Below are 27343 nucleotides of genomic sequence, written 5' to 3'. Positions count from 1 at the left end.
TCCCCTTGGACCGCTAGCCACAGTTCAAACAAGAGGCACAAGGGACACATTAAGGTCAACTGAGGGCTAAAGATCAGGATTAGATCAGTGAACACAGAAAATAAGAGTGTACATAATGTATGCTCTACTATTATCATTATACTATATATACTACATCTCAGTACCTTGTTTTGATTTCCAGATTTTCTTAATTTACAATCTATTCAAGTGTTTAACAGCCTATAACAAATATTAACTAATCATGTAAAAATTATGTCTCTCAATTTTAATGTTGAAACGCATACATATAGAACAAATGTTAACTATACTTATCACGTAAAACGCATTAATGTCTCCTAAGGTTAATATTGCGTTTGAAGGAAACCTTCATCCATTAAATGGCAAGTTTGTCATTCCATGCTGCTTTCACTAGAGGGCAGTCACTTCTGTTCAAATGCCCTGCTGTGAGCTTCTATCTCCAGTATTTTTCCTGTTTTATTTCATTGAATATACCTTTCCATATTTTTTTAATACAATATTAAAGACATAGCCTATATAAAGCACATATCTAAAGCAAATAAAAATGTCTGTTTGTCCAAGTATAATGTGCATGCAGGCATGTGAACGTAATGTTCCAGAGTGTATTTACATTTTTGAAAGCATCCTTTACCTTCGCCAAGCGTCCGTGTTCGGTCTACTCATTTCTGGACAAAAAGGACAAGGTTAGGTCCCCCATTATTACACGTTCTCATTATTTATTTTGGCGCTTTCAACTGAGCTAACACAATAATGAAACTCATTATTTAGCACAGACAGTGGTTCGGTCATTAAAAAGATACCTTTCAAGCGGTATTACACTCAAAAAGGCCCAGATAAAATAGTTTGTGTGAATGGAGTCTTCTCAGGCAAAGAAAGGGGCCTCTTTGGCTGTTTGTTTTGGAATTTGTCTCATTGATCCAAGAGCGACGACCAGAAAAGGAGGCCCAATGTTTCATTTCATATAAACAATAGCACTCAGTAAAACATTACTCCAGCATCACATGAACGAGCACTACTCACCGTGTGAAATCTGGAAAACTCATTTTCTGTTACTCATGCCTGTCTCTCTCTCACACACACACACACACACACACACACACACACTACTGGGGGAAATAATAGTATGCGAATACTGACAGAACAAGAATAATGTACATGCAAAAATATGGAACGAAAAGAAAATTAAGACAAAAGAAATAAAGGCATGACATTTCCTTAATAATCATTTATTAAACAAACTGAAAAGTAATAAATAAAGTTCTTAAAATACATTTAAAGTAAGACCAACAGATCCATTTAGGCCCATGGATTTTAAAACAAGATCCCAGCTACATCCCTATTGGAATACTGAAGATTTAAGGGGAAAAAACATTTTGTGATTTGAACATCTCAATTTCATACGGATCAGGTCTGAGCCTAATATACAGTTTTTTCCCCATTAGAGTTTGAAATGCTTAGACATGCTCATTGAAAATACCTTAATTTTCAATCAATATTGGTCACTTGTTTTGATTTAATAAGTGGGGGAGAATCAAAATAAGGCAAATGAATAAACCCGGCATGTGGGTGCAAAACTAAAATGGCCCGGCTGACGATTGTCAAAAGTCGTGAATGTTTACAGCTAAAAGGAAAACCCCTTCAGGTCCATCAATCATCACATCTCGATAATCAACAAATTATCCACCCTCAAATGTTTAGAAAAAAATGATTTAAGCTATATTAGCAAGCATTGATTGTAAGGTGTGCTGTTGATGATAACAGACACTCGTTTAAAGCATAAATTTAACTGATAGTTTTTAAACACCAAGGTTATGTCATATTTGGCTATGTTTAATAGGGGTCCCAAGTGTAATGTAATTCATTCGCAACATAAAATCAATACACAGTAACTACATTTGAAAAATCAGGCAGGATGAATACATTCATTGTCTTCATACCTTCCAAAAAACAAAAAGACGGTTACAGTAGGATAACACTTAACAACAACAGACAAACACAAACTAAAACAGCTTAAAAACACTTCAGATATGCTTCTGTGCTGTATTTTGGAACTGCAATGCCAAAATCTCTCAACATTGACATAGACGATATTATCCGTGTGATCTAGCCCCATGTTCTGCTGTACACTGTAGAGCGACTTTGTGTGTGTGTGCTTCTGATTTTCAGCAGGATGTACAGTATTGCACACACAGGAGACAGGGGAATACAAGCTTACTTGGCACCTTCACATAAAACAATTCCAATCCTGCTATTTGATCTATTACAGAAAATGAATAGGCTCCGCACGGAAACACAGAACGTGCTTTCAGGATCTGTTTGATCTCAATGGACCCGAAACTTAAAGTGAATTATTTGACTGGTTAAACGACAGGGAAGCCACTGCTTTAGACAGGGAGTGAGCTTTTTTACTTGATCAAAATGCCCTTTTTAGATTTATACCCTCAAGCAGCAGGGGTCACTCCGAGCCTGCAGGCACTGATGTTAACACACAAACGTCACTCGTTCACACTCACACACACATACTTAAATTAGCTCTCAGTCTTCTACAGTCAAACTAAACGCTTCTTATGAAATGGCTGGCTTCAGTCCCTCTGAAATGGACAAATGGACAAATAAATACACCTTTAATACATACTCTGATTATTCCCCATAATGTACTTGTACTCAACTAAAACTCTGTTTGGGCAGTTCACCCAAAAATGAAAGTTCTGTAATTTACTTACCCTCATGCTGTCCCGTATGACTTACTTTCTTCTGTGGGGCACAAAAGGAAATATTATGCAGAATGACAGCCTCAGTCACCATTCACTTTTATTATATGGTATAAAGATGAAAAGCGAATGTTGATTGTGAAGTCAAATAGGAAAAACATGAGGTTGAGTAAATGAAAATGTTCATTTTTTAACGGACTATCCTTTTAACGTACGAGTCATGACAATCTCCCCTCCAGCAATTTCCACTCTGGAGAAGTAAAACAACTTTAAAAACACTTTAAAAACCCTTAGCTCTTTTGAATCATATATCATCCATTTTGAACTCTAAAAAATTAAATACAGTATGACCAAGTGTGATCTCTTGCTTTCCCAAAGTTCGCCAAGACTTTAAAACCTTTGAAAATGTCTGCTGGTTCAAGGGCACCAACCCCTATAAAATCAGCAATGCTTCAATTGAATATGACAGAATATTACTATTTTTATATTAGTTAGGTTAAACTACTTGTCCGCAAAAGAGAAACGAAGTCCAAGGCAGACGCCTTTCACAGAAGAACTGAATGTTGTAGGGCTTTGTGCTGCACAGGTCAGTCAGAAGAGTCCAGGCTCTTGGGTGCCCCAATCCCTCCCAATGCTATGCGGCCATCAGATACTGATGATAGAAAAGGCCGAAGATTGAGGTGGAGAACAGGCAGGCGGCAATCCACCAAGTAATGAAGGACAGAAGCCCTCTAAAAAGTAGGGGGGTGAAAACAGTCCTCAGTCCCCCAAGAGCAACTGATAACTGGGCCACAGTGTGAGAAGCCTGCATCTCCGCTTGCCCCACCTCAGCTGGGTTAGAGTCCTCATTTGTTAGACAAGGCAAACTCTCTTCAGGGTAAATCACCCAGGAATATCCCCCTGGGGGTTAAAACAAAGAGTCTGAAAAATTCAAGAAACTCAACAGGGGCAATTGTACTTATTTTAGCATGAATATGTAGAGAAAAACCTTAATACACTCACCCAATGTCTTAAGCAGCAAAGTAGTATGTAAAAGCATTACCAGAGGTGCAACATACTGTAGAGCTATTACACATAGGTAGTAAAAGACTTGTGCAACCTGTGTGGAAAAACAAATATGCAGTTAGAACATTTAGGCAAATTCACTTTGAAACAAGCAGCTTCGCAGGAGAGGAGCTCATCAAACAGACTTGCAGAAGCCATCACTTGGAGCTTAAGTACAGAGAGAGGCTGCGAGCAGATGTAAGACCAGACACCCCTGTGACTTCTACAGCCATTTGTGAGTCTCACTTATTGCTTGGAACATCAAACAGGCTCTTTTTCCTCAGCTCCAGCTGTGGAGTGCTGTGGGTTTGATCCTTGCTCTCCACTAAACTCAAATAGCATCCTCATTTCTGAGCTTTTTAGCCACGCAGTCCTTTTTTTTGTTTTTTTATACAGACATGTTTCCACCTCGGAGGAATGTCAACATAGTAATGCAGGCCCATAGAGTGGGCGCCAAAGAGGGATTCGTGAGTGCATTTATTAACCAGTATCAGATGAGACATCACAAGAAATATCTTGGCACTCTATTAAAGGTGACGTTTTTGTAATAATTATATCAGGCAAAATAAGATGGCTTTGCATAATAAATAATTGTAAATTATCAGCATTACTATGACTACGCTTACTTGCACTTAAAAAATGGTTTATTCCAGGGTTTTTGCAGAAAGCGGCATTCTGAAACATCATGTAAACAGGAATGCAAATTTCCTCATGCTGTTTATGGGATTAAGAGATAGCAGTTTATCACACCCAGGTTTCTCCCAGAGAACACGGCTTAATGTGGCCAAGTAAACACATAAGCATTCTAGTGCGTGAACAGACCAGATAACAAACGTCATAGGATAGAGCCCAACAGCAACAAAGTGGAAAGAATTAAACATTTCTGGGAGTACAGTGGGAAAAGCAAATCAACTATTATCTATACCCATTTATACACACCAATGTAAAATGTCGACGGTCCCTCCCGTTCACATACAAGTGCTCGTAAATGGAGGGGAACCCCAGAGTTTTATGTAAGAGGGGAAATCCCACTATTGCAGCACAATTCCGCTGCAGGTTGTGATAGTAAATTAAGGAAACAAACACAGCAACACCTCTGGAATGTCCAGAAAAAACAAAACAAAACAAAGCAACGGGAAATAAAATAGTAACGTCTTCCTCAGATACCATGCTTGTTATTTACACAAGTGTTGCAGGGAAATTACATTGCTCTGGAGAAAGCTGCTTACTGACCGAGCCGGATGTGTACAGAAGTAAAGAGTACGTAGCTTATGCAGTGCATTTAAACTGTAATATTGCTTTCTCACAATAAGCTGCTTTTTGGTGTCCATGTAAACGTAGTCTATGTCAGGGAAGATGTGAATGCTTACTAGAGGTGGGGGAGAAACAAAAATGCAGAAAAAGGGTATCGTGTTAATCTTCCTCACAATAATTTATTCATATTTTAATGCCAAGAATCAATATTTTTAGTTAAATTTTTCACATTAAATCTTTTTGGGAATAAAGAAATTAACCATCACTCAGAGTAACAATTTATTCCCCCACAGACTTTTCTTTAAATTCTTCAAAAGAGTTGTAAGCCATGAACCAAACCAAACCAACCAGCTCCGGGGTAAATCACATCATCATAAACTTTTGAAAATCAAAAAAAAAAAAAAAGATTAAAAAAGGTACAAGACTGTGTACTTAGTTTACAGCTAAGTTTTTGAATCACAATAACTAAACACAAAGGCTCACAATATCATCATATCGACAGTTTACCCAGATATCTTAAATCATGATGCCAGGTCCCTGCTGCAATGTTTTAATGTGATGACAAAAATAAAAGTCACTTTCATACTTTTGTTTATCAGTAAGAACATAGCCAGATATTTGACAGTTTGTGATAAGAGTCTACGCACCATCTTTTGGAGGTCCACGGTGCTAATGCGTCCAGCTTCCTTCTTCATCTGCAAGACAGCTTTTTGGGCCAGGTTGAGGTAGGCCTGGAGATGGTGCCGCATCATGGCTAGTCTCAGCACACATAGAAGTAGGATCACCCATAGACGCAATGTGTCGTATGTCTTTTCAGACATTCTGAAAGAAAATTAACAATTAAAAGTAAACTAGTAAAGATTTTTTTATTTTTGATTATTTTGCTATATTGAATGATGGAGTACTCACAAAGGCACATTATCTTTCCCAAATGAGGGATTACTTATATAATCCTTTGTTATGGGCTTCACCCAAAGCAGTACCATGATTAAGGGGCCCAAGAAGTTGATATGCAGCAAAGTCCTGAAGGATAAACCGATTATAACAGCCAATTAGAACCAATTAGACTTGGCAACAAACATCAATATCAATGGACCAGTAAACATCAGCAATTACAAAGTTAGACCGCTTTAAAAACGTACCATTTCCCAAGTAAAGACGCTCAGCTTTTCAATATAAAAAAGACAACTAGTTGCAAGAGCTGGCATTGGACATTGACAGTGTACAGATGTAGACATGTGTAGAGGAAGCACGTATGGGGAGCTGGCCATACTGAAGTGGATTAGCTAGTTTTGATGTGTTGTGCCTAACTCTTTTATAGCACAGTAGCCTAGAGCCCAATGCTGGCCATGAAAATAGAGACCAGGTCTACTTGCAATAATATGTATCTTGCTGAGGTTATATAGGTTGGTGGCAACGATATTTCAATAAAAACAACAAAAACTTTGAGGGCTCTTTTTGGGTTTTGAGGGTCTCCGATTCATTATTACATACATCACTTACTACTGCATTGTTACTAAAGCTAAAAAAGTTAACGATGACAATAATAATAATAATGATAATAACAATAAAATTTCAGACCCTGTTTACACCTGTATTTAATGCCATCCACTTGTGATTGGATCACCCAAAATAGATGTAAATAGTAAATGCCAAGTGCAAATAGGGTCTAAAAGAATAATCAATATTCAAATCAAAATATTATTCCATATCATAACACATTTTTCAAGTCTAAATTGAAGAGACAGAAAAACCCACAATGCATGCTTAAGATGTTTGCTATTAAATTTCAGTACAGTTTATGTAATAAAATAATTAAATTAATATTCTGGGTTCAATACAAGTTAAGCTCAACCGACAGCATTTTTGTGGCATAATGCTGATTACTACAAAATTGATTTTGACTTGTCAAAATCTGAGGTTACAGTGACATACTAATAATGGAACTGAATGGGACTAACATTTTGAGATTTTAAAAGGCATAAACGAGAAACTTGTAATTGTATAAAAGCACTTATATTAAATGTTCTTTTTAAACTTGTGTATTAATTGACCTGTAAAGTTGTTTAAATCCTCGTTTTTATGTCATCCTTGCAATGAAGTTGTAAAATTGGATATAACTTTACACAGAAAAGGTTTGTTAGTGATTTTAGCACACTTAAATCATGTTAACACGCATACACAAATGCTGTCGATTGAGCTTAACTTGTGTTGAACCCAGAATATTCCTATAAGTAAAACCCAAGGTACATTACAGCATTTTGTCAATATAACGAGGATCAGATCAATATGGTTGCTGTTTTTTTATTTACTGTGTGACTTTGCAGTTGTTTAGGGTGAGGGCATCAAGATGCATCTGGGCCAATCGCAGGCCGGGGAAGGTGAGAAAGGCTCCAATGAGAGAACAGAGCAATGCCAGGCTCAACTTAAAGGTCAGTTTGGATATGGGGCCCCTGTGGAGACAGAGGAAGAGAGCAAGGCCTGTTCACAGCAGGGAAGCACAAACCATCACATACACGGCTTAATTCCAACACACAGAAACATGGTATACTGTATACACACACACACACCCTTGGTACTGACAAAGAGGAAGGGGGTATACTGGTCATACTACTTACTGGGACTCAAGGCCTTGGTTCTCCAGAAACTGCACGGCACTTTCTGAAAAATTTGCAAAGCCTACAAGAGGAAGAAAATGTATACAAACTGATCAAATAAAACGTACAACCAAGGTCCAAATTAACACTCGCCCAGCACCAAATGAGAGTAAAAACTGACTGTGGTCATAAAAAGGGAGTTACAGGATAAAATTGCAATGTAAGATCAATAGTCTGACCCATGCTGATATAAGTAATACGAGCGACTGTAATTAACGGAAAGCTATTGACACTTAGCTATCTACTAAATAAAAGTTTGGTGACTGTTACGTTTTGTCTAACAATATCTGAAAGTTTACCATCAGAATTTGAAGAACTAGGAAGCTAATTTTATTGTCTCAACATCAGGACTATATGTGGTAAAACACTCTTAAGTGACAACCCCCCAAAATATATGAAGAACAAAGTCACTATGGGCCTCGAGGTGCCATTTCACGGCAAGTACACTGGGTAGTGTACATCTAAATGATTCCTTTATAAAACCATTTAAAATACAGTTTCAGTTTCTAGTAAGAAAGGATTATGGCCAGTATAATTTCTAAATTCAAAAGCCATTGGCTGGTGCGCACAATTGTTTTACCTTTCCTATAACTATAAAAGAAGTCCATGTTAGAATAAAATAGCACCAAATTCCATTAGGAATACATCATGGAATTACAGTCATAGACAAATTTGGTACAACAGCTTAGTACCTTACCTGTCTCGAGGCCAAATTCCAGGTAGTTCTCTGTGACAATAAGAATAGCCATGGCTTTCACAAAGAAGAAGGCTGCAAAGGTTATGCAGAGGGATCGCTCACCGCCCTCCTCTAGTCTGAAGTAGTGAGCCGTGAGGGAGAAAAGGATCTTCCTGAGAGCAGCTGAAGTTAAGGAACATATTCATTTCACACAGGTCTGAAGAAGGTGCATACAAATTTTGCAGTTGCCATTAATGCAAAGAAAAAAGAAAAAGTTATACATCAAATAAAACTCCAGACTTTCTCGCAGAGACTGATGTAAGGTCACAATTTGCTCTGTGCCATAAATGTAAGGTTCACCTCAAAACTTTTGATTCTCACTATCTTACTGAAATAACAAGTTGTCTTTCACTTAATCAAGTGCAATTGCTTTAATTGGATTCTACACAAAAATACTCAAGATGTTTTGGTCCTAATCAGCTCCAACAATCACATACCATTCTATGTTGTATATGTATATACTTGCAAATACTCTGTAGGCCCATTCAAGGCAAGTGAATTGTGGCCAGACCTTTGAAGCTACAAAAATCACATATGATTTCAGTGGTTAAATCTACAGGTGAAACTCGAAAAATTAGAATATCGTGCAAAAGTTCATTAATTTCAGTAATTCAACTTAAAAGGTGAAACTAATATATTATATAGACTCATTACAAGCAAAATAAGATATTTCAAGCCTTTATTTGATATAATTTTGATGATTATGGCTTACAGCTTATGAAAACCCCAAATTCAGAATCTCAGAAAATTAGAATATTGTGAAAAGGTTCAGTATTGTAGGCTCAAAGTGTCACACTCAAATCAGCTAAACACCTGCAAAGGGTTCCTGAGCCTTTAAATGGTCTCTCAGTCTGGTTCAGTTGAATTCACAATCATGGGGAAGACTGCTGACCTGACAGTTGTGCAGAAAACCATCATTGACACCCTCCACAAGGAGAGAAAGCCTCAAAAGGTAATTGCAAAAGAAGTTGGATGTTCTCAAAGTGCTGTATCAAAGCACATTAATAGAAAGTTAAGTGGAAGGGAAAAGTGTGGAAGAAAAAGGTGCACAAGCAGCAGGGATGACCGTAGCCTGGAGAGGATTGTCAGGAAAAGGCCATTCAAATGTGTGGGGAGCTTCACAAGGAGTGGACTGAGGCTGAAGTTACTGCATCAAGAGCCACCACACACAGACGGGTCCTGGACATGGGCTTCAAATGTCAAACGCCTTACCTGGGCTAAAGAAAAAAAGAACTGGTCTGTTGCTCAGTGGTCCAAAATCCTCTTTTCTGATGAGAGCAAATTTTGCATCTCATTTGGAAACCAAGGTCCCAGAGTCTGGAGGAAGAATGGAGAGGCACACAATCCAAGATGCTTGAAGTCCAGTGTGAAGTTTCCACAGTCTGTGTTGGTTTGGGGAGCCATGTCATCGGCTGGTGTTGGTCCACTGTGCTTTATTAAGTCCAGAGTCAACGCAGCCGTCTACCGGACATTTTAGAGCACTTCATGCTTCCTTCAGCAGACAAGCTTTATGGAGATGCTGACTTCATTTTCCAGCAGGACTTGGCACCTGCCCACACTGCCAAAAGTACCAAAACCTGGTTCAATGACCATGGTATTACTGTGCTTGATTGGCCAGCAAACTCGCCTGACCTGAACCCCATAGAGAATCTATGGGGCATTGCCAAGAGAAAGATGAGAGACATGAGACCAAACAATGCAGAAGAGCTGAAGGCCGCTATTGAAGCATCTTGGTCTTCCATAACACCTCAGCAGTGCCACAGGCTGATAGCATCCATGCCACGCCGCATTGAGGCAGTAATTAATGCAAAAGGGGCCCAAACCAAGTACTGAGTACATATGCATGATTATACTTTTCAGAAGGCCGACATTTCTGTATTTAAAATCCTTTTTTTTTATTGATTTCATGTAATATTCTAATATTCTGAGATTCTGAATTTGGGGTTTTCATAATGAGCTTGTAATGAGTCTATATAATTTATTAGTTTCACCTTTTAAGATGAATTACTGAAATTAATGAACTTTTGCACGATATTCTAATTTTTCGAGTTTCACCTGTATGTCTTAAGAAGTGATATAATGGGTGTGGGTGAGAGACAGATCAATATTTAAGTCCTTTTTTACTATAAATCTTCACTTTCACATTCTGAATGTGGAGATTTATAGTGAAAAAAAGAAAAAAGGATTGAACTATTGATCTGTTTCTCACCTACAGGGATTGCATCGCTTCTGAAGACAGATATATATCCACCGGAATCATATGGAAAACTTTTATGCTGCCTTAATGATTTTTGGAGCTTCAAAGTTCTTGCAAACCATTTACTTGCACTGCATGAACATACAGTGGCATACAAGTTCAGCTCCTATCTACTTGAATACTCCAAAACGGTTGGTCAAGATTACGATCAAGGAACATATTTAAGGGGGCCTGGGTAGCTCAGAGAGTGTTGACGCTGACTACCAACCAATGAGTCGCGAGTTCAAATCCAGGGCATGCCGAGTGACTCCAGCTAGGTCTCCCAAGCAACCAAATTGGCCCGGTTGCTAGGGAAGGTTGAGCCACATGGGGTGTTCTCCTTGTGCTCTCTATAATGTGGTTCTCGCTCTCGGTGGGGCGTTTGGCGAGTTTTGCGTGCATGCCACGGAGAATAGCATAAAGCCTCCACACGCGCTATATCTCCACGGTAACGCCTAGTGATAAAATGCGCGGATTCACGGTCTTAGACAGGGAAGAAATTGAGATTCGTCCTCTGCCACCTGGATTGAGGCAAGTCACTACGCCACCACGAGGACTTAAGAGCACATTGGGAATTGGGCACTCCAAATTGGGGAGAAAAAAAACATATATCAAATAAGCAGTAAAATATGGAATCAACACTGGAACTTCACCTCAGATTATGATAAAAAAAAAAGAAGCAATTTTCAGAATTTGTATAGCTAACGTTCATGAGCCTACTCGAGTTGATTGACAGGCAATGTCTGTATCTAAAAGGTGATTGGCTCTTTTACCTGTAAGGCAGGAATTCCTTTATACATCTATTGAACATTGGGCATTCCAACTTCTCCCATTAATTTTAATAGAAGTGGCCTGTCTCATCCAAGTAGTGTCTGTTTAAAGACAATATTCTGGTTCAGTTAAACTTTTAACTGAACCAGAATATTAATAAAAAATTCAATCTGTGCTCCGCTTAACAAAAGAAGGTCATACGGGTTTGTAAAGACATGAGGGTGAGTAAATTATGACAGAATTCATTTTTGGGTGAACATTTAAAACTCAGCCCATCAAACAGTGTCAAAGCGAATTTCCACAAGATGAAAAACAACAAATTAGAAAAAGAAAACAACAAAAAATACTACAGATACAGAGTAAAAATGCCCAGCTTTGCCTCTTAGTTATACTGGCCTGCATGCATGTGCCCATGTTCTATTACTGGTTGAGGGTCAATCATTCAACTCGTGGCCCCATTGTGCAAATCTACAAGCAAGCGGACAGCCATCTGAGAAAATGTTTCAGTGACCATCACTTTGACAAGGCCATTTTCCCCACCACACACTCTCCACTGAGATCAGGAGAAAAGGCTCCTTCCTGTCCACATTCATTCATTTGCACACATATAGACCTATCATCATCGTCATCATCTTCATCACCCTACCAGCCACCTTCATTCCTTCCTTCCTTCCTGCCTCTCCTTTTTCCAGGCAAATCAGTCCAGTGGGCTGTGAAAATTGGGCCTCCAATCTTGTGTGGCAGTGCCGAGCGGTGGAGATTGATCTCTGTGGACTGCGCCGGGGTTAATGTGTGTGATTTGGTGAGCCACTAGAAGTGGAAAGTAGCAGGTAGAAGGCAACAGGTGCAGCTTTCATCACTCACAGGCTAGACTGTCTCAGCTCGGAGACAGTGAAAATGGAGCTTCTCGACAAGGGTTGTCTTTTACAAAGGTTTTTTTTACATTTAAGGACCAGACACATAATAGAATAAAGTTCTTTGAGGTTTCCTTCCATAGCTCTGTTAAAATAACAAAATGATGCACTTTATTAGGAGTCATAATGACAGTAACATCAGCTGTTAAAAATTGGTTATTCCTATAATTTCTCAAGTTTCAAGGTACATGGTGACGGCAACTAGACTTTACTAAAATTGCAAAGCACTTAACTAATATTAATGAAAAGGGATGGATAACAATGGTCAACTAGTCATCCACCAGCCAACTAGACGATTTCTGAGGAAAACTACTTAATCTAAAAATATTTTAAACTTTTAAAACATTTATTGAAAAACATTTGAGCTTTAAACAGGATGCAACTTCTGAGAGAGTTGTTATAGTGTTTGAGCCTATATATTTGTCGAATATCTATTCGAATGCTGCATTTGGATCTGGTCTGTACTATTTGTTTAAATGTTGGTCTATATACACATACAAAGGAAGTCTTTGTCTCTGCTGTTTTTTAGGGAGTTTTTTTTTTTTTCAGAGTATCACACTATAAGCGTTGCGTTTGGTCATGTACATTTTTAAAAGTGCATCTTGAGATTTTCAGTAAGGGAAGAGTTTTCAGTAAGGGAAGAAATAATTCCTTCAGTAATTCCTTCAAAAGGGATACATGACAAAGGCCAAGACCAGCAGACTCCACACCACACTAATGTTCATCTCCCCACTGGGCTCAGCCACGCAGAAGTACAGTTCAGTGATGAGATACACCACTGTGGCTGCCACCGTAAAGTCCACCAGCCACTGGAACTCAGGGAAGTAGTGCAGAGCTGTAAAAAAATACAGATCCTTGAATATTCATTAGGTTTGGTATTATGAAGATTTCCAGCTGGTATGAAAAGAGTATTTCGCTGACTTACCCAGTGTGTCCACTTCAGCAATACACTTGGTCTCCAACTGAAGGTCAATGTCTTTGGGAATAGTCATTGGCTTGTTTTCCAAGTGGCCATTGTGTTTTCTGAGATGTAAAAGGCAAAATCAGCAAAAACAATACTATGCATTGAAATGAAAATTCTAGGCTGAAATCAAAAGAAAAACAATACTGTGTTCGGTTTATAGAGTTGATCAATGATTTTATTTAATCTGATTTGAGAGTGGAATATGATCCTACTAATATGATGGACTAATTTTATGACACTTTTGGATGTTTTTTAAGCTTTAAAGTGAGTTTTAAATGGAAAAGAGCAAACATACTCCAGAGTTAGTAACGTTGAATCATTGACGACAATAGAAACACTATTATTTCAATCACTATTTCTCTTAAAGGGATAGATCACACAAAAATAACAATTCTGTCATCATTTACTCACCCTCATGTTGTACCAAACCAAAATGACTTTCTTTAATTCTGTGGAACACAAAACGAGATGCAGCAGAATGTTAGCCTCAGTTACCATTCATTTCCAATACAGATTTGTCTATACAATGAAAGTGAATGGTGACTGAGGCTAACATTATGCAGGAGGAAAAGTCAGGTTTTGAAAAACATGAGGGTGAGTAAATGATAACAGAATATGTATTATCTGGATGAACTATCCCATTAACTATGCAATACTTTGTAGTATATAATTAAATGAAATCCACTTTTTTCAATGTTAGTCTTTTTCTGTCACAATTACAAGCATTTTTTCAGTACTTTAAAATGTATTTTGGTGGTTCTCTAAAGATTAATAATGAAATTATACTGTAAGAAGCCTATTATAAGAATAACCCATTTTATTGATCTACAAATATAAAATTCCTTAACGTGCAAGAAAGAAGATGCAATTAAAAAATGAAAAGCATATATCAACGTGTGGGGTCTGCACCAGCCCACAGTGGATTTTGTGGAGCCCTAGCAGTAGGCTCTGTTTCTATTGGAAACCAAGCATTAGAGTTTGCACATTTTACTGGGGATTAGAGGAGCCTTCCTTGCTGTTGAAAAAGAGCTAAATCCATACAATGTTCAAATCAAACATATTTTCACCCATCCCTAATGCTGTCTGCATGACAAAGAATGGAGAAATGAATGTCAGGGTCTGCTGGGAGCTGTGGGATATTGGAAAGGGGCACAGGCCACAGAGTGAACGGGTCTAGAATGCAAGCTCTCTGCCCCTTAGCGCCGAGCCAGTTGAACCTGAGATTGGAGCTCTCCTCTGGGCCTCTGTTGTTTACATAAGTCGGTGTGCACAATGATGAACGGCACAAAAGCACTGTGGGCATAGTAGTCTCTCTGCACTGGATCGCAGCATACCTGCCAGACAAAATGGCCCAAGAGCTCCCTGCGGAGCAAAATGGGCTTTTGTCTGAGAACATGAGGTAGGTATAATAGAGCTGAGGATCAAAACGAAGCTGCTAGACACAGAATGGTCTACCTTTTCACATAATTAGCATTGTGTGCATAGTACACAGCTTTCATCCACAGTGGAATATGAGCAACAAAGCTGCTGTTTGTTTTTGTTGTTCCCACAAAATGAGCTTAACATGCTTGTCAGAAATGCAAAAATCTACAGAAAACCAACAATAAAGCTCCTCTACATGATACCTGTCCTTCTTGTTCTTCCCTCCTTTCTGCTGCTTTCCAGCCAAGGCCCTCAACTCATCTTCTGTGGGATGCTGGTACCAACGCAGACTACCAAACATAAAGAGAAGTTATCTGATCAATTCTGATTTCAAATTGGTCAACAGTGGCAAGAAATTATGTGAACCCTTTGGAATTACCTGCATTTATGTATAAATGTGTCTTAAAATCTGGTTTGATCTTCATCCAAGTTACAATAATGAAACACAATCCGATTTAACGAATAACACACACATTATTGTATCGTTCTAATACATATTGAAGCATTCACAGTGTAGGTTGGAAAAAGTATGTGAAACCATAGGCTAATGGATGCCAATAGAGCTAATTAGAGTCAGAAGTTGGCAAACCTGGCAACCAATTAATGAAACAAGATTGGAGTGTCGGTTAGAGCTACTTTGACTTATAAAAAGCACTCAAACATTTTGAGTTTGCTATTCACAAGAAGCATCTGCTGATGTGGAACATGCCTCACAAATAAAGAGATCTCAGAAGACCTACGATCAAGAATTGTTGCTTTGCATGAAGCTGGAAAGGGTTACAAAGTTACCTAGAAGATCTCAGATATTCATCTGTTCACAGTTAGACAAACTGTCCAAAACTAATGGACAGAATTTAGTACAGTGTCTACTCTCCCTAGAAATGGTTGTTCAGCCAAGATGACTTAAAGGGCACACCACAGAATGCCCAAATGAGGTAGAAAAAGAACCCTAGAGTGACAGCTAAAGACTTGAAGGAATCACTGGAACTGGTTAACATCTCTGTTCATGAGTCTATTATATGCAAAACATTAACCAGACATGGTGTCAATGGCAGGAACCCATGAAGGAAGTCGCTGCTTTCTGATAAAAACATTGTTGCGCACCAGAAGTTTGACAAAGACCACCTTGACACCAACGCTTCTGGAAAAATGTTTTGTGGACTGATGAAACTAAGTTTGAGTTTTTTACGAAGCATAAGCAGCACTACGTTTGGTGTAAAAAGGGTACTGCATACCAACATGAAAACATCATCCTAACGGTTAAGTATGCTGGAGGGAGCATCATGATTTGGGGCTGCTTTGGGGCCTGGACCGCTTGCCATCATCAAGGAAAAAATTAATTCCCAAGTATCCTACAGTATAAGGTCAGGGTTTCTGTGCATCAGTTGAAGCTCAGTAGAAGTTGGGTGATGGAGCAGGACAATGACCCAAAACATCAAGATAAATCCACTACAGAATGGCTTCAAAAAAAGGAAATCCATCTTTTGGAGTGGCCCAGTCAGAACCCAGACCTTTACTCAATAGAAATGTTGTGGAATGACCTACAGAGATCTGTTCACACAAAACATCCTAAGAATATGACTCCGCTGAAACAGATCTGTAAGGAAGAATGGTCCAAAATTCCTTTTGAACATTGTGCAGGACTAATCCGCAGCTACCAGAAAGGCTTGGTTGAGGTTATTGCTGCCAACGGAGGATCGGACAAGGGTTCACATACTTTTTCCACATCACTGAATTTTTTATGAAATGTATTCTACAAAAACATGAGATTATAATTGTCTGTGTGTTGTTAGCTTAAGCACATTGTTTGTCTATACTTGTGACTTTGATGAAAATTAGATCACATTTTATGACCAATTAATGCAGAAAACCAGCTAATTCCAAAGGTTTACATACTTTTTCTAGACATGGTATCTCTCAAAAACCAAAACAACAAGATTCACAATCTTACAGAGTTTTTTTTTTCTTTGCCATTGTACTCCTTGGCCTGTTCAATGAGGGTTTTAATACAATAATAATGATTTTCTGTAAAGCTACCTTGAAACATATTTTGTGAAAAATGCTATACAAATAAAAATAACTTGTTATTATTTGTTAATACAAATAAGTTGACTTGATATGTAAAACAAACAAACAAAAACAGTGGGGTTTCAAAAGTGAAAATCTGGGAATTAAAATCTAATTTAAACCTGGTAATAAACCACATTTTAGAATTATGTACATGAAAAATGATAAGAAACATTATAAAATATTAATTATTTTGCATTTTTTTTCCTAGGTCATTAACGTACTAAACAGATTTATGAAAATTTGTTTACTCCTTTGTACGAAAGGTCAGAAGGTTCTATTTAGAGCATTCTTAAATCATGCTGGGATTCATCAGGTTTTGCACAAACTTGTGGAGTCCATGCCAGCTCGAGTGCATGATGGAATAAAAAAAAAAAGAAAGGGGGACATGGAAAATACAAAGAATTTGTTAAATTCACATTTATTTTTCAATTAAACTTCTCTCAAATTGTTATGCTGATTTGTAATGGGGAAAAAAGTATTAATTTAGCATTTCAAGAAGTGAACGTTTGAACCCTACTCTTATGTTGCTCAGCGTAGTTTATTTAAAAAGGTTTGCTGTTGAATTACAATGCTTACTTGATGCGAACAAAATGAGCAGCTCTTTGTTGCAACTTTTGGCAGCAAACATTTAGCACAACCCCTTCAACTTTGTTTAGAAACCGTCCTGTCACAAGCCCTAAGAGGGCTGTGCTGCTTTCAGTTCTTTTTTCTTGTTTACTTACTAATTAAATCTTAATTATGAAAGTCTCCTGGGCAAAACTTCAAGCCCTGCGCTCAAGCCAGAAAGTATTTTTACAGCCAAAAACAAGCCCTGATGAATTATTTTGCACATTCGGAGGAGCTGTTTACTATAAACACATATGGCACTAATTAAAGGGGGAAACAAGCATGGCTTGTACTTTCGTTAGCGGTTCTCTCGGGTCATAGCGCATTTTGATGATATGCTTTGGTCTCAATGATGCATTTTTGATGGGCTCATAATGCAAACAAAAAAACATGGGATATGGCTGCAAAGAAGAGCAGCTTTTTTTGGTTTGTTTTGTTATGGCTGCCTTTTAAATAAAGATGCCATTTTAGTTTGACCGTTGAGAGGGGTGTCGGAGTGGCACAGTGGGCTGTACTTCCTCATTACCTGCCACTGCAGAGGAGCCATCGTGCAAAGGAGTAGTGAGGTATGATCTTCTGAATCACGCTGGCCATTACCATGGTAACCACCAGCTGCACACTGATCACACCCTGAAGGGAAAGAGTGAAATATTAGGACACTTTCTAATCGCACCAGCAAGAATACAGAATAGCATTCAGACTAGTATAAATCAACCTGAATTCAGACAAACCTAGTAACTAATCTATGGTTGGCTAGAAAAGGCTATATGATTTTAGAGCCAGACAAAATATTAGACTGTCAAGTCGAAGTTCGAAGGAAGTTGACAATCTTGCAAAATACACAGCAATAACATTCTTTTATTACACTGTTTGCAAATTAAAGGGCAAGGAAAAGGCAATGAATTATTTTTGCAAAGGTAATAACCTCTGCAAATAATCTTGAATTCGTCAGTCAAGCATTTACTATGTAATTGCTTTAAACACCCCACAATCAAACTATCCCAGCTAGCGTGGGAGGACTGCTGACATCAATGGGCAATCTCACCAACTGCCCGTGTAAGTCCTGGCATCCTTCCCTGTGTTGAGACGGTGACGTGCATTCAAACGATCACTGATCCACACAAATTGCCATGTGCATAGCAAGCCGTAAAACTCACACAAAAGAAATTTACACCGCAACATGGCTGGCACGTCATTCAGAAAGAGGGAATTATGAATGTTCTAGAGCAGTTCAATCAGACAAAATCTTCTCTTACTACACACATCACTCACTACAATATATATTTAATCACTTATATATATATATATATATATATATATATATATATATATATATATATATATATACATATATATATATAGAGAGAGAGAGAGAGAGAGAGAGGAATTTACAAGGTGTTAGAACAACAAACTAATAAATGATTGCCCATTCTTTACTGCAAACGGAATTACTCTTTAGGGTGTTCACACTTGAGTACTGTTTAAAAAATCTATTTTTAATGTTATTATGGGTTCAAGCCCAAATCATCAGGTTTACGTTTTGGCCCATAAATCCTAAACTGTTTGTCGTGCATACAATGTACAAACCTTGCAAATTGCTGTTTTCTGCTCGGTAACATGTTTTCTAAAGCCTAACCAATTCAACTTTTGCACTAATTTGCATAAATTGAAAAACCTACTTTTTCAAACTCATCCTATGTCCGATTCGCACGAAAACAGGGGTGTGTCTAATATGAACCCTCCTGACAAAAATTTATCAAAGGAATTATGAGTCCATTTTGTACGTATTGACCAATATCTACCAAATGAAAAGGCCAAATGTACGAAACTTGATACACAGACAACAGAACATTCTGAAGATGCATGTAAAGTTAAAAAAAAAAATTCACATATAGTGGGGAGCTATAACAAAAAAATACACTCATAACTCCGCAACCGTATGATCAATGAGGTTGGAAATTGGTATGTATCTTGTAGGGGCCAAAGGCTAACCATATCCTTCAATATACAACAAATAAAAAAACATGGCCACCAGCAGCCAATCAAATTTCAGCAGCTAATAACATCAAATCTAAATAGACGACCATTAAGAAACTTGATACATTTGTAGACAGTGTCAGAATGAGGCTGTGTACCAAGTTTTATGAAAATCATCCACAAGGTTGCACTATAACAAGGGCATTTACGTTTCAGCCAATAACTCTGCAACAGAGTTGAATAATCTCAAAATTCTTGTTTCCTCTAATTCCTTGCACCAAGACCTACAAAATGTATATCTTCATTTTATTGCATTTTATAAAATGTATCCGCTATTCATAGTTTCTAAAAAAGCTACTTTTTTAAACTCCTATGCCGTATATCCGATTCTCACAAAAATTATTGTGTGTCTACAATGAGCCCTCCTGACAAAAAGTTATCACAGGAATTTTGATGAAGCGTTGCGAAGATATAAGCCAACAAATTGGTCAGGTGTCGACATTTTTAGTCTGCATGCAAAACCATGAAAATAATTAGCCTAAAGGGGGGCATTACAAAAGGGGCTTTGCAAATTCAGCAACTTACAAATTACATATACAAATACATACCTTTTTTGCATACTTTGAAAGTTCTTGAAAGGCTTGAACACAGACAATTGCTGCTTACAGCTATTATTATTATTATTGTTGTTGTATTATACAATAGTAATATGTCTGTAATAATTTTGATGGGACAATTATATGTGAGTGTTGCTGTTTCTGTGTTTAGTTTGTGAGAACAAAAAAGCTGTTGTCAGCTCAAATGTGCTGAAATGCTCATCACCTCATTGCTCCACTCAACCCAAAAATAATTAGTTTATTATTGTCATTGTTAATGATTATTCAGCTTCCATTCATTAACGTTTACGTAAATACCCGAATGATTGTACTTCAGCACTAACCCAACTGTTTCCACATACAAGACTGCCAAACACGTACCATTGTCACAATACACAATGGTCCTGGAATTGCTCCTGAAGCTCCATCTTCCACAATATTTTAGCTCAAAACAGCACTGAGTACCACCTGCAACAGAACTTGACAGTCTTGTAAAATAAGCACCACAAACACTGTTACATTATTTAATTAATTATACCCCTATTTGCACCACTTTGAAAAATGCCAATTCCAGCACAGAAGTACACACGCACGCACGCACGCACGCACGACGCACACGCACGCTTGTGAGCAGCCACAAGCTTTTTAACCTGCAGGTTCAACATGATCACATGGGAAGTTAGCACATTGTTTTTGAGAGTTCCATTATTCTTGGATCGGCGACTATTAGACATTTTTGTTTCTGCTCCCCAAAAGGGGAAATTAAGTGCACATGGGGGAAAGTGTCCAAAACAAAAGGGGTTCTGGCATCCTCATGGTGAATCAGGGGCTCAGTGAAGCTCGGGGGAATGGCCCAGGCGTGAGTGTGGTCCGACGGCCGCTTCAAAATTCGTTCAGGTGCCGGTGATGTGGGGGCTGTTTAGTTTAAACTAGTTTCATCATGAGACAATTGCAACAGATAATTCTGTACTGCATTCAAACACGTGGTTTCGTGATCCACACCATGCTTCTCACAAGCGCATTCAAATAATGTGCGGTTCAGACCAGTCTTCAAGTACCCACATGTGCCCTGTGCTTGCCCACCTCTTTCCATTCTACTGTGTTGATAATTGATCCATGTAGCACCTAGTGCAGTTGATAATGATCTGTGTGAGTTTGTGGTCCGCAAGTTAATGCACCTGCTCTGCGCTCGTGATGGGGTCTCTTTCGCAGCGTAGAAAGCACACAGCTGACTGGGGCTGGCAAGTGTTATGTTGCATCAAGAATATTAACTGAACATTGTGAAATTTAACAGCGGCGCTGATGCAGAACGCATATAGGGGGAACACAGAAAATAATTGACTTTAGGCAATGTATCTCACAAAATATCTCACACACGTAGCCTTTGTCAGCAAACATCTTAATGTCTCTAGGGTGGTCTAACTTTCAAATCTTCCATTCAGATTTTATGGACTGACACTGAATAATAACTATTTGGGAGGAAATAAAAAATAAAAAATACAAATATTTTAGTTAAACAATAACAGAAATGAAAAAGCATGTACTGAATATTAGCATAGCTGTGATTAGGATTTAGGCATGAAGTTGCAGGCCAAGTGCCACAGGTAATCACAGAAGTACAGTACAGTACAGTTAAACAGAGGTTCATTACAAAAACACATTTGCAAGTGTGATGTTGATTTAATACAACAGTTTTATATAAAACTTAAAGTTACTATTAAATAGCTTACTTTATAGACACACTATGGTCAGTTACTTAGATATTTTTGCAACACCAACAGAAATAGTAAAAAAAATAAACCAAAGTAGAATCAACCGATCAAATTAGAGGATCAGAACTAACTGTTGCCATAACATTAATAACATAACATTAAAAACAGCAATGCAAAAGATTCCCCAAGAAATAATATAATAACATAAACATGTGATACATATATATATATATATATATATATATATATACATACACACACACACACAACCATCTTACTGATCCAGCACTACAACACTGCTCATCATCTCTCAAATAGTCAGGCATTGGTTGGGAGTAGTGGTCGACTGATATGGGTTTTTTTTTAATGGCCGATGCCAATATCCAGAGAGCATTGTGGCCGATATCACACAGTCGGCAATAGTAAATAACAAATACAAAATTGCTAAACAAATTATTATAAACTCTTATTTAGTGCTATATTTACTCAATTTCACACAAAACAAAAAAAATTATATTGTATTTTAAATGGGAGCAGATTTCTGTTTAGTCATCAAATTTTAGTAATTTAGTTGCACATGAAGAAATTGTTAATATATTAGGAAGGAAATAACAGTACACACCTTAGTCCAGAAACCATGGATGGCATGTCCACATTAGCAATCTTTTTTTCCTCAAAAATTAACTAATCAAACCAATTGTACATACAGTGAAGACATTTTCTTATAGCACACGTAGGGGTGGGCAATATGACACAAATCCTATAATCACATAATAGGAGTAATTTTATATCACGATAACGATATATATCACGAAAAATCAATCAAATTGAATTATATATTAAGCTATGTCGCAATGTGTAACTTTATAAATGAAAACGTCTTCTTATATCATTTATCTTTATTTTGAACTTGGCAAACACAGTCAAAAAACAAAATGCATTTCATTTCAGTCTGATGATGTGCACAAATTTTCTTCATTTTCTCATATTTTTTATTACTGATGTTGATAGGATTATTGTTATAACATTCCTCAAGTAACTTAACATCTCTAAGCAATGCAAAAAGCTAAATAACACAAATAAACATAAATCCATAAAAAACACTTAATTAAACTTTTTTGTCATCTCTATAAAGAAAATTTTAAATATCTGATAGCTGGTTTGTTTCCTGATATCAAAGATCATTGAAACAGAATTTTAGAAAGGGTCTTGATGTGTATTTTAAAAACCCACTTGACACCGCGAGAAACCAGTTTGAGGGTGTGATCTGCGCTTTTCCTGTCAAGGGAGCAAAAATGAAGGGACTGGAATGACTTCAATACTCACACGCACTTGCATGTTTCAGATTGCATGTGCATGCGCAACACTTGCACAAAACACAGCTGTGTGTGTTTGGATGGGAGGCATGTTTTCAAATTCATGCATGCCATTGAATTTGCTTTTACGGTGGCTCAAGTGAAATTTCTACTCACGTTCTATACAAGCTTTTCATCTAATGACATGCGCAGCTGTCAGTGAAAATATGCGTTTCATTGTTTCGCATGAAGCCCTGACCACTAATATATATACGTACACATGGATATATCGACATACAATGTACAAACCTTGCATATTGCTGTTTTCTGCTCGGTATCGCGTTTTCTAAAGCCAAACCAATTCCACACCATGGAGGATGCACCTTTTCCTTCATAATCTCCTCTCATCTTCTCATTCACATGTATTTAAGGAACAAGCTTTCCCTCTGCCTTCCTCCATTTATACGACAGGTTGTGTAATGCCTACGTGTTATGTGCTGTACACATTTATCGTATGGAAATTTAGCGTTACCACATACGATAATCCAATTTGGATTATCGTCTATATTGCGGTAACGCTAAATTGGCAAATTTCGACCGGTTTTTCATGTCTACCAGTATACCGCCCACCCTAAGCACACGTGAAGTGCTTTTACCATGGGCACATCTGAAAACGTTGGCAGCTGACTTCCTACCTTGCTGCCTAATCAGTTAATGGCTTAACTGACATCTGTTTTGAATGAATAGAACTCTTAATGAAACTGGTCTCCGAACAGTTTGAAAAGCATCTTATTTTCATCCTACTTCTGTATACAGCCTCCACATGCAGCATTTTCCTGGTTTCAGATGCAGCCTTGAAGTTACACTCGTGTGGATCCATCTCCTGATAGTTTAAATGGCCTGGATCACCTGCTTGGATTGTCGTCATGATTTGTGAATGTGAGGAACTTTTGACCATTATACTGAACCGTTGGCTCTGAGATGCACACCGGTCTATAATTGTAGTAACACAGTGGCACGTAACAACAAAACAAACTGTGACTGGTAGTTTACAATTCACTCAGTCGCTTCACATGAAAGCAGACGATTTCTGCCGACCTCAAGAAAAAATTCGGACAGTTGGGAAATTTTATTGACCGATGATAAAGTCAGAATATCGGCCGATTTATCAGCCTCTGCGATATATTGGTCGACCACTAGTTGGGACTTGGGAGGAATGAGGAAATTCAGCCTTTTCATTCAGAGCTCAGTATGAGAACTTTGAGGATCTGGCAAATAGTACAATTCTTAAAAGTAGAGTTCCAAATATTAATTTATTTGCCAGAACTGAATTGTCCATGGATGTTATTGGGGTGGTTTCAAAGTAAATTTTATTTACTAAGCTCAAACTATCTTACAAGTGTCACACCTTAGGATACCTACATACCCTAGCCTGGCCATTCTCATTAAAACTGTGGTATAAAAAATATGGGACCCTTGTTGGCCAAGTTTGATCTGTCAATGTAAGGCCTCATGGAAGCTCATGTGAGGTTGGGGCAGGAGTGGTAATTGAAGAAGCATGGGACACTTATCTGCCTCACTGGCATTGACCTAGAGAGCAAGGGCGCCAAATGAGCTATGAAGATAACCAGCAGGTCTACAAGCTCAGTCACCAAACAAGATAATGGACAGATGGAGCAGTGTGTAGATTTTGAGCTTTTTAAATATCCTGTGATTTTATGTCATTATTAGAGATTTTGTAATTCACCTGATTTCATTAACCATCTTAACTCTGATGTGTTGTAGCTTATAACATAAGCAGGGTACAAAAACAAGGTAATGCCCATATTATAATAGAAGAAAACCATACATTTAAAACTAATCTTTAACCTATTAATTGTATTAATAACAGGCAACATTAATTATACCACCTTAAAGGGATAGTTCACACAAAAATAAAAAAATCTCTCATCTTTTACTCACCCTCATGCCATCCCAGATGTTTATGACTTTCTTTCTTCTGCTGAACACAAACAAAGTCTTTTAGAAGAAAATCTCAGCTCTGTAGGTCCATACAATGCAAGTAAATAGTGTCCAGAAATTTGCAGGCAAAAAAGCACATCAAGGTAGCATAAAAGTAATACACAGGATTCCAGTGGTTAAATCCATTTCTTCAGAAGTGAAATGACATGAAACGGTTCAATATTTAGGTCAGTTTTTACTATCAATCTCCACTTTCACTTTCTTCATGCATATTGCCACCTACTGGCAGGGAGGAGAATTAATAGAAAAAAAGGACTCAAATAATTATCTGCTTCTCATCCACACCTATCATATTGCTTCTGAAGACATTGATTTAACCATTGGAGCCTTATGGATTACTTTTATGCTGGGATGGCATGAGGGTGAGTAATTGAGAGAATTTTCATTTTTGGGTGAACTATCCCTTTAAAATGCCTCATACATTAGATAAATATGGATAACTATTGATGACACATTTATGGAAAAGTCAAAAGTTCTGAAAACACATTGTTATACTCAACTGATGTTATAATCTCAATGCTGTTAAGAAATAATATAACTCTTATTTTTGGTTTGTGGGATGAGGGATCTTTCATAATGCCCAACTTTCAATGCCCATCCACACGATTTCCCACTGGAGGACATTCTGAGGTCAAAAGAGCCCTAATGGAGGTTACCTGCACCAGGTGAGGCACAACTCCCCCTTCTGCAAAAATCAACATGATATTTCCAGCTCTTACAACAACCACTGAAATCACACTGAACTATGACATTCTTAAATTTGGTTAAAAAACACACATACATATCCAACCCTGGGATATAATGGTCAGCTCAATTAAAATAAGTAATATATGACCCAGATCTGCACAACGAGCAGCTTACCAGGAGACATCTATCATCATAATGAGCAAATAAATAAACCCATCTATCAGTATACACTAATGAAAAAATAACACTAATCTTTGCATTTTATATCAGCAGTTGATCAGATTTGTGCATCACTCACCATAGTGATGTTGCAGTACGGTGACAGATCTCAACGCCGGCTAACACTATAATCTCCACTAGACGGAAATCCAGCGACACGGAGCACATAGGCCTGTCTTGCGTTGATGTTATTTAAGGGTAAACAGGTAAAATGAAAACCATGTGCACGCCTAACTAAACATCCCGACTGATAGTCAAACGATTCACCCGCAAATCCACTGTGTGTTTTCATATGAAGTAGAGGTCACGCCAACGCTCTGAGTGTTGAGCTTCCAGTGACAGCCTGCACGGTTTAATGACTGCAAGAGCGTACTAAGCATGGATACATATACAAAAATACACTTTAAGGTTGATTGAAAGACATTTATTTTAGTAAAAATTTCTGTTATGAAATATATTTGGAAAGATAACATTATAACCATCTCAAATTTGGAACAGGCACTTTTATGGGCGGCTAAATGATCTTGTAGGACCACATTAACCGGAAGCAGGGAAATGAGCACACGTGACGTTTTCCTACCGGTGTTGTTAACCCTGTGCTGGTTAACAAACTTTTTATTTAGGTGGTTATTACTGTATTGTGGATGGATGATGTGTTAAAATGTTGCACCATTTGTGGACAGATCATACACAAATGCAATGCTACTGTTTCATGACACAACTTTAGGGGTTTCTATATTGATTATACCTTACTTCATGACCTCCTTGTTCTAGGCATCTTCAAATAGGAATCAAAATGAGGTTTATTGCCAAGTATGCTTACACATACAAGGAATTTGTCTTGGTGACAGAAGCTTCAAGTGCACAAACAATTCAACAACAAGACAGAGATAATAATAAATAAAATAAAAAAAGTCAATAGAAAATATTATATATATAGAAATACACAATAAGACTCTCTCTCTGAGAGAGAGAGAGAGAGAGAGAGAGAGAGAGAAAGAAAGAATGACTTATTTGAAAATAACTGTTCAAAAGTGTGCAATCTAGAGGTGTTTTGATTGGTTAATTTGTTTTTATATTTCCAATTTTATTTATTTATATAATTTTATATTTATGCGCGTTATTTTTATTAGTTAATTTACTTGTTTATGTAATGTGTATTAAGCTGGCTCTTTTCTGTAGGCTAAATATCCATAAAACCCGTATGCAAGATCATTTGGAATCCAGAGTGAAAATATACACCCATTTGTAACGAAAAAATAATCACACATGTTAATAAACCTTATTAGACAAGGTGAGATGAAATATCAACTTCACTTGCCTTAGCCTATGCTGCCTTATGTCTATTATATTTGTAACAGGGACCTTGTCAGGTATAATGTTAACATGGATCGTTAAGAACTGAAACTGCTATATTAGTTATACATTGTGG

At 37.6% G+C, this 27343-nt stretch overlaps 1 protein-coding gene across 2 annotated transcripts; it reads right to left on the bottom strand.

Moving 5' to 3' along the window:
* Window positions 1–1151: 1151 nt before the first annotated feature.
* tmem161b (transmembrane protein 161B) lies at window positions 1152–26203 on the bottom strand. 2 transcript variants are annotated; one of them, XM_052096776.1, is made up of 12 exons: window positions 25991–26203; window positions 17930–18033; window positions 14931–15017; window positions 13267–13364; window positions 13020–13176; window positions 8382–8533; window positions 7646–7706; window positions 7340–7480; window positions 5937–6050; window positions 5675–5849; window positions 3732–3828; window positions 1152–3629 (listed from the first exon to the last, which is right to left on the bottom strand). In XM_052096776.1, exons 1-12 carry the CDS (start codon window positions 25991–25993, stop codon window positions 3364–3366), a joined length of 1455 nt encoding a protein of 484 aa, XP_051952736.1. In that variant the 5' UTR covers window positions 25994–26203; the 3' UTR covers window positions 1152–3363. The 2 variants fall into 2 exon arrangements, with proteins under 2 accessions (XP_051952736.1, XP_051952743.1); XM_052096783.1 differs by having other exon boundaries at window positions 1152–3599.
* Window positions 26204–27343: the final 1140 nt, after the last annotated feature.

Source organism: Xyrauchen texanus, chromosome 3 (genome assembly GCF_025860055.1).
Source record: "Xyrauchen texanus isolate HMW12.3.18 chromosome 3, RBS_HiC_50CHRs, whole genome shotgun sequence".
Classification (NCBI taxonomy): Eukaryota; Metazoa; Chordata; class Actinopteri; order Cypriniformes; family Catostomidae; genus Xyrauchen; species Xyrauchen texanus.
The sequence above is the reverse complement of the archived record's forward strand: the minus strand, read 5'-3'. Positions and strand labels throughout refer to the sequence as shown.